This window comes from Canis lupus, chromosome 24, assembly GCF_048164855.1.
Source record: "Canis lupus baileyi chromosome 24, mCanLup2.hap1, whole genome shotgun sequence".
Lineage (NCBI taxonomy): Eukaryota > Metazoa > Chordata > Mammalia > Carnivora > Canidae > Canis > Canis lupus.
In genome coordinates, this window is record NC_132861.1 from 50,408,236 (window position 1) to 50,429,035 (window position 20,800).

A 20,800-nucleotide genomic window follows, 5' to 3' on the forward strand; every position below is an offset into this window, starting at 1 on the left:
CGGGGACTCGACCCCAGGACCACAGGATCATGGCCTGAGCCCCCCAGGCGCCCCAACTATGAAGCTTTTCTATTGCTTTTTCTGTTTGCCTACTCCAGGGTTTTTCTCTCTCTGGTCTGACCTAGATGCACTACTTTAACTGAAAAAAAAAAAAAATAGATCAAGTCTGACCTTCTTATTTCAGCTCTTGTTCCTTTCCAACCTGTTGCTTTTTCCCCCCTCTCTTACTTTCTGTACTTACAGGGAAGAGCGACACATCCTTCTTAGTTGCTATTGCATTGACCCTCCTGCTTAAATTACACAGATTTTTACAAAGTACAGACACCCAGGCTGTGGAAATAATTTAAACCCTTTAGAAAGGGATAAAGTACAGAGTGAAGGTTTTTCCCCTGGTGTACCCCAAGTCCGGCTTCTCAAGGCAACCGCTCTTTACTTTTGCCTGAGTTCTTCTGGTGCTTAGCATCATCATTTTAATTACTTCCTACTCAATCACGTGCAAACGTAAGCTCCATTTCTTGGTTGATCAACTTAAGAGTCTGTCGGTTGACTCCCTGATGTAGAATGAGGACTTGGATGGTCCCCTGACCCCTCCCCCGTTCCCTGGTCAAGGCGGCTTTGTGGAGACGTAATTCACACACCGTTCAGCTCAGCCATCTGAAGCGTTCACGCTGTTTGGTGGCCCTTAGTTTATTCACCAAGCCGTGCAGCCATCACCATAATCAGAACATCTCATCACCCCCCACAACCTTGTGCCCATCCACTGCAATTCTCCATTTGCCCCACTCCTGGCAACCGCGAATCCCTGTCCTGTCTCTGTTGCCCTATTTCCTAGGACTTTCTCATGAATGGAATCATAGAATATGTGATCTTTTTGACTGATTTCTTTCAACTAGCATGTTTTCAAGGTCATTCATGATGTAGCATGTACCGGTACTTAATTTCTTTTATGGATTTATAATCATTTTATGTGAATTCCAGTTTATATAAAAAGTATTCACATTATTTATCCATTCATCAGTTGATGAACATCTGATATTACAAATAATGCCATTATGAACATTTGTGTACAAGTTCTTGTATGGATGTATGTTTTCTCTTGGATTTATACCTAGGAGAGGAATAGGTGGGTCATATAGTAACTCTGTTTAGCCCTTTGAGGTGACCTTCATATTCCAAAGTCGCTGCACCCTTTTATGTTTCCGCCAGCAAGGCATGAGCGTTCCAACTTCTCTGTATCCTTGACAACATTTGTGAGTGTCTGTACCTCTCATTATGGCTGTTCCAGTGGGTGGGAAGTGGCATCTCCTGGTTTTGATCTGCATTTCCCTGATGGCCGATGATATTGGGCATCCTTTCATGTGTTTACTAAAAAGACAAGTAATCCTGTCCAGGGCTGCCTTTCTTTTGCTCTCCTTTGAGTCTTGTAATGGATACATGAGCTCTGCCCTTCTCTTGTTGGCCCTACCCTGTCCCCGGCAGCCCTCCCAGGCCTGCCATCCTCTCTTGGGCATGTGCTGCTCTTTCTCAGTGACAGCCGGTGCTTCTGCCACCCACTCGCTGGGTATATGGTGGGGGTGCTAGGTCATCACACCCAGCCCCTGCCTGCCTCCACAGTCGCCACTCCACGCTCCATGCTGTGCACGCTGGACATGGATGATCACCAGATCCTTTCACACTTTTCACCTTTTACTATTCTGAGTGTTTGTTTCCTACTCCTATTAATCTAATGCCATCATCTTTCTGTATTCTGGGAATTCCTCAAAATTCCTTGTCCACAAGTGATATCCCTAGTTTAGAAAATAACTCTTCTCTCATTTCAGTGGGTCCTTGAGAAAGTAGGTGCATTTGTCTCATACCGTTTTGAACCAAATCTTGATTTAGTCACCCTCACTTATTATCTGTCTCCAATAATGAGATTATAAGAGCTTGGAACAGTGCCTACAACACAGTAGGTCCTTAATGAATGTTCGCTCAAGGTTGAGCGAGTGAAGGTTGAGTATTTGGTACATTAAGGTGTTCTCATGAAGATGGATGAGTAGGAAGATCCTAGGATCACCTCGCCCCTTGGATACATCCAGATAACATCCATATCAGTGTAAATAACCCAAAAAATGACCTGAAGCCTGGCAGAACAAATTCTCCACAGCTAAATGTAGAGAAGAGGCCACATCAAAGAGGGTAGGAAGGGTGGAAACATGGTTGGAAGCCAGATGCACCCATGGGACTGCACATGGGGGGCAGGACACCATGGGTGCACAGAAGGAAGAGGAGCAGACCCCATCCAGGAACCGCAGGTGTGGGGAACCTGCACAGGGAAGACAAATCCCCATACATCTCCGTGTTGGCTTTGGAAACCAGAGGGGCCTAACTTCATGGGTTCTTATGATCAGTGAGGCTTAACACCTGGAACTTGGAAAACTTAATGGGCTTGGCTCTGGCAGAGCTGGGAGACCAAGAAGAAACTGGCCCCACCCTTACAGAGACAGTACAACCAACAGCCCCATGGAGATACAGCATAGAAACAGCAGTTTGATAAATACCTTGGGTATAGAGGAAGGAGATTTATTTACTAATCTCAGAGCATGTGCTAGAGGGGCAGGGTATCCTTGGGAGACTTCTCCAAAAACAAAGGAGCTAGCGGGTGCCATCTCCCTTCTCCACTCCACAGCCTAGGTACATGGACACCCGTGGGAACCAGTGCGGTGCAACACTCCACCTAGCTTGTAACAGTGTGCCCCACCCCACACTCTTCTGTGGACCCACACCCTCCATCCTGGCCTGGGCAGTTTTCCCAGGCAGGTGCAGGTCCGTTCCTACAGGGGACTGGCATGGACCTTGCTGGTACTGCATGTCCCACCCACTAACAACACAGGGACCAAATCCTGCCTACAACAGGCAAAGACAGCCATTGCAGACAACTACACTGAAGGCAAATGCCACAACAGTAGAGTGCACGCAACACACATAGGCAGACACCCCTAAAGCTCTGGGTTCTGTGAACAGGGAACATTGCACAGCAGGGCGCTATAGGACCTTGTCTTCATAAGGCCACTACTTTCAAGAGCAGGAGATGTAGCTGACTTTTCTAACACATAGAAACAGACACAGAGTTAGAAAAATTCAGAAGACAGAAGAGTATGTCTGAAATGAAACAGAATAGAACCCAGAAATAAACCCTTAATGATCTGGCCAATTAATTTTCAACAAAGCAGAAAAGACTAGCCAATGGGAAAAAGACAGTTTCTTCAACGAATGGCACTGGGAAAAACAGGACAGCTACATGCAAAAGAATGACACTGGACCACTTTCTTACACTGTATGCAAAATTAAACTCAAAGAGAATTGCGGACCTAAATGTAGGACCCGAAACCATAAAAATCCTAAAAGAGAGAGCAGTCAGTAATTTATTGACATTGGCATTGCAGCTTCTTTCAAGATATGTCTACTGAGGCAAAGGAAAACAAAATCAAAGTAAACTATTGGGAATAGATCAAAATTTAAAGCTTTTACACAGCGAAGGAAACAATCAACAAAACAAAAAGACAACCTACTGAATGGGAGGAGATATTTGCAATAATATCCGAAGTATATAAAGAACTCAGACAACTCAACACCAAAAAATCAAATATCCAATTAAAAAGTGAACATTCTCTAAAGAAGAAGCCAGATGGCCAACAGGCACATAAAAAGATGCTCAACATCACTTATCATCAGGGAAATGCAAACCAAATCTACAATGAGATCACCTCATACCTGTCAGAAAAGCTAAAATCAAAAATACAAGAAACAACAAGTATTGGCAAGGATGTGGAGAAAAAGGAACCCTCATGCACTGTTGGTGGGAATGCAAACTAGTGTAGCCACTGTGGAAACAGTATGAAGGTTCCTTTAAAAATTAAAAATAGAGGGGATCCCTGGGTGGCGCAGCAGTTTGGCGCCTGCCTTTGGCCCAGGGCGCGATCCCGGAGACCCAGGATCGAATCCCACGTCAGGCTTCCGGTGCATGGAGCCTGCTTCTCCCTCTGCCTGTGTCTCTGCCTCTCTCTCTCTCTCTCTCTCTCTGTGTGACTATCATAAATAAAAAAAATAAAAAATAAATTAAAAATAGAATTACATATGATCCTGTAGTCATACTCCTGGGTATTTACCCAGAGTATGAAAATACTAACTTGAAAAGTTATATGCTGTGTTTTTTGCGGCATTGTTTACAGTAGCAAAGACATGGAAGCAACCCAAGTGCCCACTGATAGATGGAAGAAAACAGGGTACGTATATACAATGGAATACCTCGGCCAAGGAAAGAATGAAATCTTGCTTTTTGCAACAACCTGTATAGATCTAGAGAGTATAATGCCAAGTAAAATAAGTCAGAGAAAGACAAATACCATATGGTTTCATTCATTTGTGCAGTTAAGAAAACAAGCAAATTTAAAAAGAGACAAACAAAAAACAGACTTAACTCTAGAGAACACACTGATGGTCACCAGAGGGCAGGTGAGTGGGGGGGAGGATGGAAGAAAGAGGAGATGGGGAGTATGTTTACTGTGATGAGCAGTGGGTAGTGGATAGGAGTGTTGAATCACTATATTGTAGACCTGAAACTACTATAACACCACATATTAATTATACGGGAATTAAAAAAATTTTTTTTTGTTTTTTAAAGATTTAATTTATTCATGGCAGAGAGAGAGAGAGAGAGAGAGAGAAGTAGGCTCCGTGCAGGGAACCCAACGTGGGACTCGATCCCGGGTCTCCAGGATCACACCCCAGGCTGAAGGTGGCGCTAAACCGCTGAGCCACCGGGGCTGCCCTAAAAAAAATTTTTTTAAGGATGTTCTCATGAACTAAGAGTATATTACCCCCTCATGGGCCCCTCATCAGCAAAAAACAAACTCAGCAACTGGAGCTGCATTAATGGATCACTCATGTTGGCTGAGCCCGTGTGCTGGGATGATAGGTGATTTATATTCCTTAGTTTTCTGAATTTTTACAATAAATTATTTTTTAAGATTTTATTTATATATTTATTCATTAGAGACACACGGGGTGGGGGGCAGAGACACAGGCAGAGGGAAGGCTTCATGCAGGGAGTCCAACGTGGGACTCAATCCTTGGTCTCCAGTGTCAGGCCCTGGGCTGAAGGTGGCGCTAAACCGCTGAGCCACCCGGGCTGCCCATAAATTACTTTTTTAATGTGGAAAATACTTTTGTTAAGCTATATCTATATATCTAAATGAGCTTTCCAAAAAGGTTGTTCTATAAGAGTAACCTTGGTACATGTGTTTTTTTCCTCAGCGGTCACCTTTGTGCCAGTGTCCAAGGTGAATGGGCAGGTGGAAGTCGAGGACATCCTGGCAGCTGTCCGCCCAGCCACCTGCCTTGTGACTATTATGCTGGCCAATAACGAGACTGGCGTCATCATGGTGAGTTATTTATCCTTTTAAGAAAATGTAATGAGGAATGAAGGGGGCCCAGGCCCTACTTGATATTCTCATGTGTCTCACCTGGGGCCTCTTCTTTTTCTTCATCATCTTCTTCCTCCTCCTCTTCTTCTTCCTCCTCTTCCTCCTCTTCTTCCTCTTCTTCTTCCTCCTCTTCCTCTCCTTTGCCTGTCCTCATTAATGACTCCTTATTTCTTTCATTCAGTTTTCATGAAATCAAAGCAGCATACTCAACTGTTTATTTTTCCCTACTGCAGCCCATCTCTGAAATCAGTCAGCGAATTAAAGCCCTGAACCAGAAGCGTGCTGCTTCTGGGCTGCCGGTCATTCTGCTGCACACAGACGCTGCGCAGGCCCTGGGGAAACAGCGCGTGGATGTGGAGGACCTGGGCGTGGACTTGCTGACCATCGTGGGGCACAAGGTGTGTACACAGAGCCCTCCTTCCCTCCGGGGGCTCAAGGCTCCCATAGAGCAGAGCCCATCCATTGGTCATCGATTTGTTGTCCAGTAGGGCAGCTTGAAGAAGGGGTGGCCAGGCAGGGTCATGTGGGGGCATGGGGGCCTCAGGTGAGACCTAAGGCAATGGCTTCAGCCAGATACTGCATGTCCTCCGCCGTGGGCAGAGAGTGCCTGCAGACACCTCGTCAGCCCTCTTGTAACCCCCTCACCCAAGAATGGAAGATGTGAGATTCAAGATGTTGCTTTCCCTAACTTGATTTAAAGTGCAGCTCCTGAATGCAAAGGTTTGGCTTTAGCAGCTTTCTCTTTAAGGTGGAAGAGAGGAAACATTAGTAGTGAAGACCCTTCTGAGACTTGACTCATCCTTCTGGCAGCTGATTAGAACATGAAACATTTTTAGTCCTCTGTTTTGAAGCATGGTGCTCAGCTAGTTTCCAAAGGAGTATGTGTGCTGACCTGACACTGTGGCACTTGATGGTTTTAGCTAAATGTCAGTTTGAAAACCTGGAGTCAAACCCAGGAAAAACCCTTGGCAATCTCTAGCGCCAGCCCCTCTCCTTTTACAAATCCTGTTCTGCGATGTGCAGTTAAGCTTTGGTGCCACTGGGCTGGGGATAAGAGTCCAGGCTCTGCCCTGTACCCCCAGGCTTCTGTGACTCTGACGTGTCCAGAGTGGTGACAGGTAGCACAACTGTGGGGCCCTTACAGTACAGAGTATTTCTCTGTGTGCTCTAAGCACTCAGCATGCTGACAGAGTAGGAACTCAGGAGGCTCTTTTAAATAAATGATGGACTTTTTGTTTCAGTTCTATGGTCCCAGGATTGGAGCACTTTACATCCGAGGGCTTGGTGAACTTACTCCTCTGTACCCTATGCTGTTTGGAGGTGGACAAGAACGGAATTTCAGGCCAGGGTAAGGTAGAAGGTTAATGAAGTTTCTGACCTACTGGCCTCTTGTTGATCTATAGAGCAGTAACTTTTCTTTGTTTCTTGGGAGAACTTTAATAGCACATTCCACATCATTACTGAGTCAGAATTCGCTCTACTGATGGGTTCTGCAGATTCATAGATCTTCAGTCTCTATGGAGAGGATTCAAAGCTGGAGCCTTCCTGGATGAGATGTGCTGCCATTCTCATGATTGTGGGATGCGCAGGGTTGCACAGAAGCACCTGGCTTTCTTTCTGATAGCTCCTGTGTCCCTGTGATATACAGTGGTACTTTAACCAGGGAATGAGGTGATATCAAGATCACACCTTTTATTAGAAATTCTAACAAGAGGGAGAAACAGGAACAACATGGTAGTGGGTTCCCTGGCTTTTATTTTACCTCATTTATGCCTGACTTAGAGCTGATGAAGCCTGCAACTCAGAAACACCAATGAGGACAGAAAAAAATCTCCAACCAAAGCCAACTCTCTGCAGACAGTGGGCCAAAAATAGGACAGCCTAGCAAGACAGAGAACTTTTAGTTCAGCTTTTACTCCAGCCAATCACCACATGGTAAAATGCTGCCATCCCAACCCATGCCAGCAAAGGCAGAGTAGAGAGCCCAGACTTCCACCTGCACAGCCTGTAACAAGACATCCCCATACCCACACCAGGTGTGTCATAAAGGGCCTAGTAGGGATCCAGGACTTCCATCTCGGCCAGCCAGTAACAAGGAACCCTTACAGTGGTGTCAATGAAGACCACATGAGCTTCCACATACATCTTTACTGAGAAGGTGTGTCCTCCCCTTGGGTGTCCACACAGGCTGAGTAGGGAACCTAGATTCCTACCTCCACCTGGCAGCAACAAGCTGGCATACTCCTTCCCCTGCTAGAACAGTGTCAAAACAAGCCAGCTAAAACAGAAAGGTTAAGTAACATCCAGACTCTCATAACATAATATGGAAATGTCCAGGTTTCAATTGAAAAGCACTCATCGTATCAAGAACCAAGAAGATCTTAAACTGAATAAAAAGAGACAATAGATTCCAGCACTGACACTGAGATGACAAAAATGTCAGAATTATTTGACAAAGATTGTAAGGCAGACGCAAGAAAAATGCTCCAATTATGAACACACCTGAAACAAATGAAAGTGTCAGCAAAGACAAAGAAGATAGAAAGAAGAACTAAGTGGAAATTTTAGAACTAAAAACTGCAGCAACTCAGTGGATGGGCTCAGCAGCAGAATAAAGGCAACAGAGGAAAGAATCCGTGAATAGAAAGAGAACAATAGAATTACCTAATCTAAACAACAGGGAAGAATTAGACTGGGCAGAAAATTGAACCACACCTCAGGGACCTTGTTTGACCATAACAGAAGATCTAACAATCATTTCATTGATATCTCAGGAAGAGAGGAGAAAGGGTGAGATGAAAAAGAACTTGAAGAAATAATGGCTGAAAATTTCCCAAATTTGGCAAGAAACATGAACCTACAGTTTCAAGAACCTGAACAAACCCCAAGCAGGATAAACCAAAAGAAATCCATGGAGACCAGAAGGAAGTGATGCAATATTTTGCAAGCATTGAAAGTACTGTCAAGCCAGAATCCTATATACAGCAGAAAGAGCCTTCAGGAATAAAGAGGAAATGAAAACATTCTTGAATAAAGGAATCCTTAACAGAATTTGTCACCAGAAGACCAATGCTAAAAATGACTAAAGGAAGTTCTTTAAACAGAAAAGCAACAGTAAAAAAAGGAAACCTGAAACATCAGAAGAAACAAAGCAGGGTAAGCAAAGTATGGGTAAATAAAATAGGCTTTTCTCTTGAGTTTCTAAATTATGTTTGATGGCTTAAGCTAAACATTATAGCACTGACGTGGTTCAAAATACATGTGGAAGAAAATGTTAAGATAACATTTTAAAAAATGACACAGGCAGAGGGAGAAGCAGACTCCATGCAGGGACCCTGACCTGGGACTTGATCCCAGAACTCCAGGATCACGCCCTGGGCCGAAGGCAGGTGCTAAACTGCTGAGCCACCTGGAATCCCCCCAAAATAATTTTTTAAAAGATTTTATTTGTTTTTAGGGGGAGAGAGAAAGAAAGCAGAAAGAGGGGCAGAGGGAGAGGGAGGGAGGGAATCTTCGCTTAGTGCAGAGCCCATTGAAAGGCTTGATTCCAGACTCTGAGATCATGACCCGAGCTGAAATCAAAAGTTGGGCACTCAACCAATTGATCACCCAGGTGCCCTGAAAAAACAAAAATAATTTTTAAAAAATAATTGAAACAAAGAAATAACCTTTTAAAAATATTGATAAAGCTGACCAATCTCTCACTATATTATACACCTGAAACTAATACAACACTGTATGTTAAGTATGCTGGAATTAAAAGAAAAGCTTGATTTAAAAAAATACCCCAAGAAACCTGTAGTAAGACTGACAAAGGAGAAAAGGAAAGAAGAAACAAATTGCCAATATCAAGAATGACTGCAGACGGGATGAACACTGGGTGTTATGCTATATGTTGGCAAATTGAACTCCAATAAAAAAATATACAAAAAAAAAAAAAAAGACCCTGCAGACCCTACAGACATCAAAAGGATAATTAGAAATGCTATGAACAACCTTACACACATGAATTTGAAAATTCAGGTGAAGTGGACTATTTCATCAAAAAACAAATTACTATAACTTAACCTAATATGAGATTAGGTCATTTAGGTAACTTTAACACTATTAGGAAAAGTAAATTAGTTTTATAATTTTAAAACTCCCCCAAAAGAAATCTCCAAGCCCAGATAGTTTCACAAGAGACTTCTACCAAAGATTTAAAGAATTAACACTATTTCTATGCAGTTTCTCCTAGAAAAATAGGAGGGAATGCTTCCCCAATTCATTTTATGAATTTATACCAAAACCAGAAAGATGGTACAAAAAAATAAAACTATGGACTAAATACCTCTCATGAATTTAGATGCAGAAATCTTTAATATTAGCAAATGGAATTCAGCAACACATAAAAATAATATCTATACCATGATGAAGTGGGAGTTTGTTCCAGGGATGCAAAATCAATCAATGTAGTGTAGCATATTCAAGAAGAAAAATTGGGGTACCTGGATGGCTCAGTCAGTTTAGCGTTTGACTCTTGATCTCAGGGTTGTGAGGTCAGGCCCCATGCTGAGCCGCACACTGGGTATGGAACCTATTTAAAAAGAAGAAGAAGAAGAAGAAATAACATCATTCAACATAGAAAAAGCATTTAATAGAATTCAATATTCATTCATTAAAAATATGACTAGAGGAGAACTTCAGCTTGAAAAGGGTATTTACCAAAAAAACTGACACCTAACATCACACTCAACAGCGAAGACCTGAACATTTTACTCCAGTGATCAGGGACAGGCTGGGGAGGTCCACTCTCACCTCTTTTTCAACAGTGCTGGAAGTTCTAGTAGGCAAGAATAGGAAATGTAAAGAAAGGAGATAGAACTGTCCCTGTTTGTAGATTACATGATTGTCTCTAGAAAATCCCGAGGAATGTTAAGAAAGATCACTGATATGTGAATTCAGCAAGAACACAGGTTACAATATAAACATACAAAAATTGATTATATTCCTATATATTGGTAATGAACATATGAACAACAAAATTAAAAATGAACAACAAAATTAATACCATTTATAATCACTCAAATACTGAGAGGAGTTGTAACCTGAAAACTAATGTGGATAAAAGAAAGCAAAGATCTAAATAAGTGGAGAGACATACTATGTTCATGGATCGGAGGACTCAGTATAGTAAAGAGGTCAGTTCTCCCCAAATTGATAAATAAACCCAATTTCTACTGAAAACTTAGCACACAGGGGCACCTGGGTGGCTTGGTCAGTTAAGCCTCTGCCTTCAACTCGGGTTATAATCCTGGGGTCCTGGGATCAAACCCCACGTCAGACTCCCTGCTTTCCCTGGAGCCTGCTTCTCCTTCTCATCCCTGCTCATACTCTCTCACTCTCTCTCAAATAAATAAATAATATTTTTAAAAAATTTAAAAGCTTACCAAGTAGACCAGTGGAACAGAACAGATACAACCAGAAGTATGCCCAAATGATTCTTGACAAAGATACAAAAGTACTTCAGTGGAAGAAAGATTCTCTTTCAACAGATGGTGCTGGAGCAATTAGACATCCTCACACAGAAGACAAACCTCAACCTAAGTCTCACCCTTGATAAAACTCGGGATACATGATGAACTTAAATGTGAAACATAAAGCAATAGAACTTTTATTGGGGGGAAAAAAACGGGAAAACCTCTTCTGGCTCTAGGCTTTGGCAAAGAGATCTTAGACTTGATACCAAAAGGGTCCATACAAAGGAACAGTGATAATTGAACTTCATCAAAATTTAAACCTTTCGCCCCACAAAAGAGGATATTAAGAGGATAAAATGACAAGCTGTGCAATAGAAGAATATATCCTCAAAGGATTAGTATCTAGAATACAATACATAAAGAACTTCCAAAATTCAACAAAAACCTCCCAAACAATTCAAACAATGGGCAAAAGACATCACACCAAAGAGGATACACGGATAGCAAGTAAGCACATGAGTAGATACTGAACATCTTTAGCTATTAGGGAAATGCTAATGAAAGCCACAATGAGGCATCACTCCACACCTACCAGAAGGGGTCACACAAAAACCAGGGACAACATGAATGCTGTTGAAGATGCAGAGATGCTGCTTCACTCACACATGGCCGGTGGGGGGTGGAAATGGTACAACTGCTCTGGAAAACAGCTTGGCATTTTCTTTTAAAATTCAATATGCACACACCATATAACCTGGGAGTAGCACTCCCGGAACACATATCCCAGAGAAATGCAGACAGACGAAAATGCACACAAAACCCCGTATGCAAGGGTGTCTAGCAGCTTTCTTTGCAATAGCCACAAACTGTAAGCAACCCAGATGTCCTATAACGAGTGGCTGGCTTAACAAGCTGTGGCACATTGTGCCAGGGACACCGCTCAGTAATGAAAAGCACTTAACTATTGATACACGCAGCAGCCGGGAAGGAATCTCCAGAGAATTACGGTGAATGAAAAAAGCCAGTCCCCCCAGAATTATAACTGTGATTCCATTTACAGGACATTCTTGAAATGACAGAAATAGAGGTGGAGAAGAGATTAGCAGTTGCCAGCGGGCCAAGGAAAGGGTGGGGCCAAAGGGAAGCAGGTCTGGTTATGAAAGGCCAACAGGAGAGGACTTCATGGTGGTGGAAACATTCTGTATCTTATCAGTAGCCTGTGATCTTGTACCCTAGTGTCACTGGGGGGAAGCTGAGTAACCGGTACACAGAATGTCTCTGTTATTTCTTATAAGCACATATGAATCTACATGATCCTTTTATTTAAATTTTTTTTATTTTTGAGTTTTATTTAATAGCATGAGCAGGGGGAGGGACAGAGGGAGAAGCTGACTCCCTGTTGATGTGGGGCTTGATCCCAGGACCCTGGGATCAGGACCTGAGCCAAAGGCTTAACTGACTGAGCCACCCAAGCACCCCTAAATCTACATTATCTTTTTTGAAAAGTTAAAAAAAAAAAAACGCCAAGAGGCATAACATCAGGTGCTTGGGGAGCCATAATAGTTCAGTGTATGGACTATGAGTGGGAAGCAGGGTTTGCGTGACTCCAGATGGAGGAGGCAGCAGACTGGATGCTAGGAGGGAGGGGTGGGTGGAGGCGGGACAGGCTCCAACTTCCACATAGGGTCCCGGCTCTTCCACCTGGGCAGCCCCTCCAGGTACTCCCTGGTCACAGACCTTGAGAGGTGCCCTTGGTCGGGTCGTGCTGTCCGACAGCTGAGAGGTGTGAGCCCCGTAGAGGAGGTGTCATTAGGATCTCACGGTGGTCGAAGAGCTCGGGTGGAGGACAAGCTCAGACCTCCGGGTCCTCCACGCAGAGCTCCTTGCTCTTGCCTGACCACCCGCAGGTGTCAGAGCCAGTCTCTGTAGACAGAAGTGACCAATAAACTTGTCAAAGGCAGAGCTGCAGGATCACGTTACGTGTAATGCCCTGCGCTTCGTGTTCACTTATCTTGTTATCTTCGGGTCAGCAAGCAGCAGCCAGCTCCCGAGGTTTCAGAAAACTTCAACTAAAATTCAAAATTCAGAAAAGTATTCAGTGAGTGATTTGCTCTGTTTTTCCTGAAAATAGACTGAGGAGTTCTGTTTTCAGCTCGTTGGAGCTGAGCGAGAGCCACCGGTCTCCAGGGGGTCCTGCTGCCCCTTGCTTGCACGCACACAATCTCTAGTAGCAGAGGATTCATCCCTCGTGACAGTTGAGAGGCTTCAGCTGAAGGGAATCCAGTTGAGCTGAGGTCTTTGGGCCCCCGCCTGGTTCGACAGTGGGGCCCTGAGGTCTGCCGTTGGAGGAGGGCTTTCTCCTGAGTAGGAAGAAGGTCCAGACACAATTGTCACTCTGGACACCCAGCGAGTACTGCCCAAGGCGGGCCGTGTCCCCCGTGACTGGGCAGAAGCTTCGCGGGGAGGGTTTGGGGGCCTCCAGCTGCCGTCGAGGCAAGCTCATGGTACATGACTAGGAGAGAGGTGGGTGTGATTCTGTTTTTGTTTTTTGTGTTTTTTTATTCTCTTTTTGTCTGAACTCCTGACTTTCACAGACAGGATTCTGTCCTGGGGCATCCGTTACTTGCTTTGCATGGAAATAGGATTGAATCCCTTGTGTCTTACAGGACGGAGAACACCCCGATGATTGCTGGCCTTGGAAAGGTAAGCCTTGGGGAGCTCGGACAGAGCGAGCAGGTGCTTTGTCTCATGTGCTTCGGGATAACCCGAGTCTTCCTCCGGGGGAGTCTCTCCTCCCACAAGACCGCTGTGCGCCCAGCACTCCGACACCGGGTGTGGGTGTCGGGGCAGCGATTTCCACTCAGAACCGTTCCGTGACACCAGCTGGGTGTCCTGCAGTCTAACTCAATTCTGACCCCGCCTGCCTGGACACAGTGTCAGACCCCACAGGTCAGGGGCTCAGGCTCACAGGACTGCCCCACTCGGCCCCACTTCAGGCACCAGTCGGAAGTCCCAGTTGTCACCTGTGCTTCTGCTGGCCAGCTCCGCCTGCAGTTCCCATGACCCCGCCCCGGGTTCAGTGAGTTTGCCAGATCAGCTCACGGGACTTACAGAAACACTCGTCCCAATAGATTCCAGGCTTATTGTGAAAGGACATGATAAAGGAGGGATGACCATCGGGACTGGAAGAAATACGAAATACGTAGGGCAAGGTGTGGGGCGGGGCACTACCCTCCCAGCGCCCGCACATGTTCAGCAACCAGAAGCTCTCCAAAGCCATGCTGTTGGGGGTTTTGTGGAGATTTGACCAATCACCAAGGTTTAGCCCCTCTATCCTCTCTGGAGAAGGGGGAGGGCTGGGAAATTCCCAGCTTCTCATCATGCCTTCCAGTGCCCACTCCATCCGGGAGCCCCCACAGCGTCACCGCTTTAGAACAAGACACTGCTGTCTCCCAGGAAATTCCAAGGGCTCTAGGAACTCAGCGTCAGGAACCGAAGGCCAAATACCAGAACAAGAGGTGCTCCTGGTGGTCTTATCCCTGAGGCAGTTACGGGGGTTTCGGGAGCTCAGCGCTGGGCCCCGGGCAGAGACCTGTGTACTTCTGTCATCCTGCAGCCCATTCCCCCAGCGGCTTTACCGGGTGGCCGGGCCTTGGGGAGACCATGTTCACGAGCCCAATAAACGGACTGATGTTAGAAGAAGCCTCCAATTGTGTCGTCACCCCCGAGGTGTACTTTCTGAGGTCTGTGGAGTGGCCTGCAGGTGCTTAGCGCTGAACGGGAAATGCTCTCGAAGCCTCCGCTAATGTGGGAAAGGCGGCGATGTCTGTACGTAGAGACCGCCTGACAGGCCCACGGATAGCCTGGGCCGGGGCCTTCTCTCCAGCCCGAGCCCTGGCCGTCCCGCCTACAAGACGCAGCTTCCCAAAGCGATTTCTCATGACGGCAGCGCCCCGGCACACTGGCACCTTGCCTGGCTTCTGTGACCCACCACCGCCACGGCCCGGCCGCCCTCCATGCATGCACTCGCGCCCTTCACACACTCAGCTTCCCGAGGCCCCTCCCCGGAGCAACGTCCCAGGCCATGGCCAGCTGGCCAGCGTCTGCCAGGCTTCCCGCCACCCCTTTCCCTGTGTGCTTCCTGAAGAGCACCTCCTACCCATGTCCTCTCCATTGGAACGTTCCAGCCTCCACAGGCCTGCACACCCCCCCCCGCCATTCCTGACACCCAGGCTCACCGATCCTCCCTCCTCTCCCCTGGATCCCGCAGGGGAGGCCCAGCCCCGTGGGCCAGCACAGCCGCTGCTGGCCCGCCCACCAGCCAGCTCCTTTCCCCTCTGCCCCTGCCAGGCCTTCACCTCCTTGCCACTGGCCAGCCTCCCGGCACCATCTCAGCCTCCTCCGCACAACTGCTCCCTGGTGGCACTCGTCCCGGCCTGCGGCTCCACCAGCAGCCTGTGCTCAGGGCAGGTCCTGACCCTTCTTTTGAGGGACCCAGGTCCCCACCTGCTTGCTTGACATTCCCTCTGGGCCCACGTGTGCATCTCCTCCCTGGCTCCCCTCGCCCCCCACGGTGCCTCCCACCACCCAGGACCTCATTGGGAAATCTGGGAGGTGCCCACCTTGTCCTTGTCCCCTGTACCTGGCAAGCCACCAGCCAGTCCCATCTCTACAATATATCGGGGTCTGCATCTTGTGTGTCTCCGTGGCTGCGGACTCTGGGCCGGGACACCTGCCATGGTCCCTTCCATTCTCTGCACAGCATCCAGAATGACTGTTGCACATGCAAATCAGGGCATCTCACCCCCTTCTCAAAACCTCCGTGTGTCTGCACTGACCCTGCCTGTCCGAGGCCCCAGGGCCCTGTCCCCCTGGGTCACCTCCTCCAGGCATTTGCCCCTCCTGCTGCCTTGTCCCTGAGCACCTGGCTCTGCTCTGCCCCCTTCACCCTGTGTGCCCCTCGCCCTGGGGAGAGCCCGCCCCGCCTCCCTGCCTTCCTGCTCTGTGGACTGGCTGTGCCTCAGGCTGTGCCTCGGGCATCAGGAGTGCCCTATCTCCAAAGTGCCTGATAAAGTGAATTCCTGTTGAACAAGTGAGATAACTCTTCTCAAGCACTTACTGTGGCCCCAGCCACCTAGTGGTGCTCAGTAAATATTGTCTGTTCCCCATGTTCCAGGAAGAGAGCAGTTTGAAATCAGGCAGTCTCACCTCTACTCTTCAAGGGTGTCATATTCTCCTTCGTTTTATCACCATTAAACGTGTTTTCTTGCATTGTGTCCCCAGGCCGCTGAGCTGGTGACCAAGAACTGCGAGGCTTACGAGGCCCACATGAGAGATGTTCGTGACTACCTGGAGGAGCGGCTGGAGGTGAGCCTAGGGTCTGCGGTGGGGAGGTAAGGGGGGACCAGGGGGTGAGCGCGAGGTGGGGAGGGGGGCGATGATCCTGGGGTCCACGGTGGGGCAGGAGATGGGGAGGGGAGGGGTGAGCGTGGGGTGGGGAGGGGGTGATGAACCTGGGGTCCATGGTGGGGCAAGAGATGGGGAGGCGAGGGGGTGAGTGTGGGGTGGGGAGGGGGGGCGGTGAGCCTGGGGTCTGGGTTGGGGATAGTAAGGAGGTGAGCCTGGGGTCTGGTCCACAGTGGGGCAGGAGAAGAAGGGCGGTAAGCCTGGAATGATCCCTGGTGGCAGGGCCGGTGGTGGGGGGAGACGTGAGGAGGTGAGCCTGGGGTCTGGGTCGGGGGATGAGGAGGTGGGCCTGGGATGGGGGATGGGGTGGTGAGCCTGGGGTCCATGGGGATGAGGGTGGGGTCTGTCCCCTAATTCCTCGATTGAGCGGAGGGTGGGGGTTGGCGCCCCCCCCTGGCAGCAGGCAGGACAGGGGTTGATTGACTGGTGGTCCGAGGACTCTGGGGACACTCAGGGGAGAGGCTAGAAGCCTGAGTCCGGGGACCTCCCCCTCGAGCCGCCATGGGCTCGAGACCGAGTGGTGATCGTCAGGGACAGGATGGAAATGCAGCAGAGCTAGTGGCTTGATGGCCGTACTGAGGAGAGTGACGCGTATTCCAATTTTTTTTCTCCTAATTACCTTTGCTTTCCAGTCAGTCCCCGTAACGACTAATGCAGATGCTCATTGACGAACTAATTATTCTATGTGTTGAGGTTGAGATTTGGGCTCGAGGTCAAACAGCTGGGGGAGTGCGGTGTGCTCCGAATTCCTCATTGACTTTTCAGGCTGAATTTGATAAGCAGAGAATCCATCTGAACAGCCGATTTCCAGGGACCGAGCGACTCCCCAACACGTGCAACTTTTCCATCCGGGGACCCCAGCTCCAAGGTGACGAGGGTTTCCCGGCCTGCGTGTGGGGCGGTGGGCGCCGGCGGGGCGGCTGTCCCCAGGAGGCTGTGGCCGCCTGTTGCGTGGTGTGCGGGGCGCACGGGGCATCCCCAGCCTCCGTGAGCACCAGGTGCGGCGCCTGCCCGAAGCTGACAGGGAAGGAAAGGAAACAGCAGACTTGAGGCCAGGTCGTAGCTCGGCCGTTTCCGTCAGCAGGTTTGACGTGATGATTTATGGGGAGCGGGAGAGGAGAGGCGGTCAGCGTCAAGGTCTGGCTCAGGTGGGGGCACCCGAGTTCCTGCGGTAACTGCCTCCCGGCTGGACACCGTCTGATTAGCGGGATCCAGAAAGTAAAACGTGGCTCCCCCACGGCGCTGGGGCTGAGTCCAGGCGGGGGCCGGCCGTGTTTCACGGAGGAGATTCCGTGTCCCCCGAGTGTGGGGTTGGCGCGGCCGCAGAGAGGTGGTGGCTCCCTGGATGTATTCAGTGAGACCCATGTTCACATAAATGAGGCAGGTTCTTCTCCCAATGAAGTCAGCGAGCGGGTTTGTTCCTTTTATCTCCGGGCTTGGGACAGAAGAGCGAGGTGCCCTCCCACTTAGTACGGGCAGCTCCCGTTGCCCCACCTCTAGAAAACACAGATGTAAGCTGAAGTGTTACCCGGACCACAGATGACACAGTAAGGCAGCTGCTGGGCGTCCTGGGCGTCTTCCTAGGCAGGTGACCGGAAATGGCACGTTCGAGGCCAGTTTAATGAGCCAGAATCGTACCTAGGAGGGACCATCTTCTCTGGATCCTGTTGCTCTGTCACTGAGATGAGAGAGGCCTCTGCCCTGGAGACACCCCCCCACCCCACCCCGCAGGTGGCACAGGGGATGGAGCCTCAGAACTTACAGCGGGGGACGAGGAGAGGTGGAGGCAGGGCCCTGCGTGCACTCTCCACCTCACACCCCTGCGGTGTCTCCCCAGGCCGCCTGGTGCTAGCGCAGTGCAGGACGCTGCTGGCCAGTGTGGGGGCCGCGTGCCACTCGGACCATGCAGATCGGTGAGTGCTCCACGCGGGGTCCGGGGTGCATCCAGCAGGCAGCTGGGCCTGGGCTTCCAGAGCTAGCCAACAGGGACGCAAGACACAACCAGAGGTTGCAGGCCCGAGGGGAGAAGGGGAAGCCCCAGCCAAAGGAGGCGTGGGAAGGAGGGGAGGAGCAGGGCGGGCTGCCTGAGCTCCCTCTGTCCTCAGAGAGGTTGTGACAGGCCAGGCTGGTTCCTGGTGGCCCCCAGGGATTACAGGCCAGGCCCCCATGGCCGAGGCAGGAGGGGAGGGTGTGGGGCCCGGGCATCCCTGGCAGTGGCCCGACCCTGGTGGAGGAGGAGCAAGGGTTCACTGTCCCCCTGCTGTGAGCGGGGGTCCTGCAGGGGTGGGTGCAGTGCCGGATAAGGCAGCCTGGGCCCCAGAGAGGGCAGAGCTGTGGTCACGGCGGGCTGTCAGGGTCTGTGGCTGGCGCCGCGGTACCCCGAGGGCTGAGGCTGGGTGGGGATGGCAGGGCCTCCTCGGGCCTCAGAGCTCCGCAGGCTGCCCGAGGGCGGGTGAGGCCAGGAGCCGGCATGTGGCACCAGAGTGGCGGTCAGGAGCCGTGAGGCCGGGGCCAGGCTGGAGTGCAGGAGGGTACAGTGCCCGTGGCCGCCGCTCACGGAGGGCTGAGTGGCCCGTTTCCCAGACGGGGAAGCCCAGGCACGTGCGGTCTGGAGTCTTAACAGCCAAAAGATGAGGGAGAGGGGAGGAGAGGCTGAGGAGGGGACAGATGTCCAGTGTGGCCCTGTTGGCGGGGGGGGTGGGGTGGGGGGTGGAGGCAGACACTCAGGGCTCTCGTGGGAGGCGGGGGCGCCCCTCTGGGATAGGAAGTGAGGCCACGCACTGGGGGAGGGCCGGGGCCCAGGAGCTGCGGCCATGTCACTCTCGCCTGCACTGCAGGGGCCTCTGGCACAGACCCTCGGGAACCAGAGGTGGTGACAGTCCCCTCCGCCCAGTCCTGGGCTCCGGGGGGCGTTTATCGGGACGGCTGTTAGGAGCTCTGTCGTGACAGCGACCTCTGCTGTGCTGCTCCCCCCACCCTGGGCCTGTGTTGGGGGCGAGGGCACATGAGCAGTGAGCCCCGGGGGGAGGGCAGGGCTCCTGAGCTGCCCCGCGGTGGCTTCACGGAGCCTGGTGTGCGCGGAGCCCGGCGCCCGGCGCAGGTGCTGTGGCAAACAGACAAGTGCCAGGTGCGCCTCCGCCTCCCGTGTGAGCCGCGCACCTCCTCCTCCTGGTCACTCCGTGTGACAGGCCTCGGCCTCGCCGACACGGTCCCGGCGGTCTTGTCAGGCCCTCGTGGGGCCGGGGCAGGGGCCGCACCAGAGTCGGAGCTGACACGGGGGCCCCTGCGGACGGTGGCCCAGGGGTGTTTGGCAGAGCTGGAGGGTCTCCGGAGCCCCAGCTGGGGAGCTGGCCCGGAGCAGAGGGGGCGGGGTCCCTTCCCCACCCCCAGGGAGCTCGAGGGCCTTTCCTGGCCGGCAGCTGAGCGGCCCCCTCGCCCCTGCAGGCCATCCCCGGTGCTGCTGAGCTGTGGCATCCCCTTCGACGTGGCCCGGAACGCACTCCGGCTCAGCGTGGGCCGCAGCACCACCAGGGCCGACGTGGACGTCGTCGTGCGGGACCTGAAGCAGGCCGTGGCGCGGCTGGAGGGCCAGGCCTAGCGCCAAGGGCGCCTCACGGAAGGCCTTCCGAGGGCTGCGCCAGGATGGCTCTCTTCTTGAGTTGCCCGAGTCTCAGTTTTGTACCCGCAAGTGCTTAGAGGGCCGGGTGGGGGGCGGTCACCGCTGCCCGTGGCGCAGGTTGGAGTGCCGAGTCAGTGTCCCCCCGGGAAGTGGGGTGACCTGCTGTGTGTGCCACCCTCCCGGAAGGTGGCGTTTTTATCCTGAAGACAAAATGCTACTGTTGACAAATGACTGTCAGCTGCTGCCATGGAAATAGGAAACCTGACTTTGCTGCCACCGTGGCCCCCCGCCTGCCCGTGTGCTGCGTGCTCTTGCTCCCCGCCCTTCTCAAGCCCTTCCTCGGCCGGGGGCCACTGAGGTCACGAGGTCAGGCCCCCGCTCCCTGCTCCGCGCCCCCCTCCCAGGGCCGTCCTCGCTCAGCCTGCCCCGGCCACCTAGAGCCACCAGGCCCCGCCCGCCTTTTCCTTTTGGTCAGACTCAGGGCTCCGGCTCGGCCGTGGAGTCACGGGCGGCTGGGCGTAGGGGACACCGGGTCGTCCCTGCGGCAGGAGATCACCTCACCCCTGACCCCGCTGGCGTCACGATGTCCACAGACGGATTCCCCCGTCTTCACGAGTGCTCTGTGGCGTTCTGATCCACCTCGGATGGAGACACGTACCATAGGAATGATTTCTTAACTGCCGAACATTTTTCATGTGTGGTTTTAAGTGCAAAGAACTACATGGTGATGTTGAGGAAATGATCGTCAGAAATGAAATGAACTAATAAAATATTCCAGGGCTGGTCTTAGA

At 50.7% G+C, this 20,800-nt stretch overlaps 1 protein-coding gene across 7 annotated transcripts in view; it reads left to right on the top strand.

Moving 5' to 3' along the window:
* Positions 1-20,800, top strand: part of SCLY (selenocysteine lyase) — a 38,800-nt gene extending 18,000 nt beyond the window's left edge. For 4 of the 7 annotated variants that reach the window (XM_072796875.1, XM_072796876.1, XM_072796881.1 and 1 more), the window contains 9 exons: positions 4,212-4,265; positions 5,296-5,423; positions 5,699-5,863; positions 6,707-6,813; positions 13,591-13,627; positions 16,208-16,291; positions 17,156-17,258; positions 18,228-18,303; positions 19,835-20,800. In XM_072796875.1, the coding sequence (XP_072652976.1) occupies positions 4,212-4,265; positions 5,296-5,423; positions 5,699-5,863; positions 6,707-6,813; positions 13,591-13,627; positions 16,208-16,291; positions 17,156-17,258; positions 18,228-18,303; positions 19,835-19,988 (908 nt within the window). In that variant the 3' untranslated portion in view covers positions 19,989-20,800. The remainder of the gene's footprint in view (positions 1-4,211; positions 4,266-5,295; positions 5,424-5,698; positions 5,864-6,706; positions 6,814-13,590; positions 13,628-16,207; positions 16,292-17,155; positions 17,259-18,227; positions 18,304-19,834) is intronic. The other 3 variants (XM_072796878.1, XM_072796879.1, XM_072796882.1) reach the window with 1 other exon arrangement.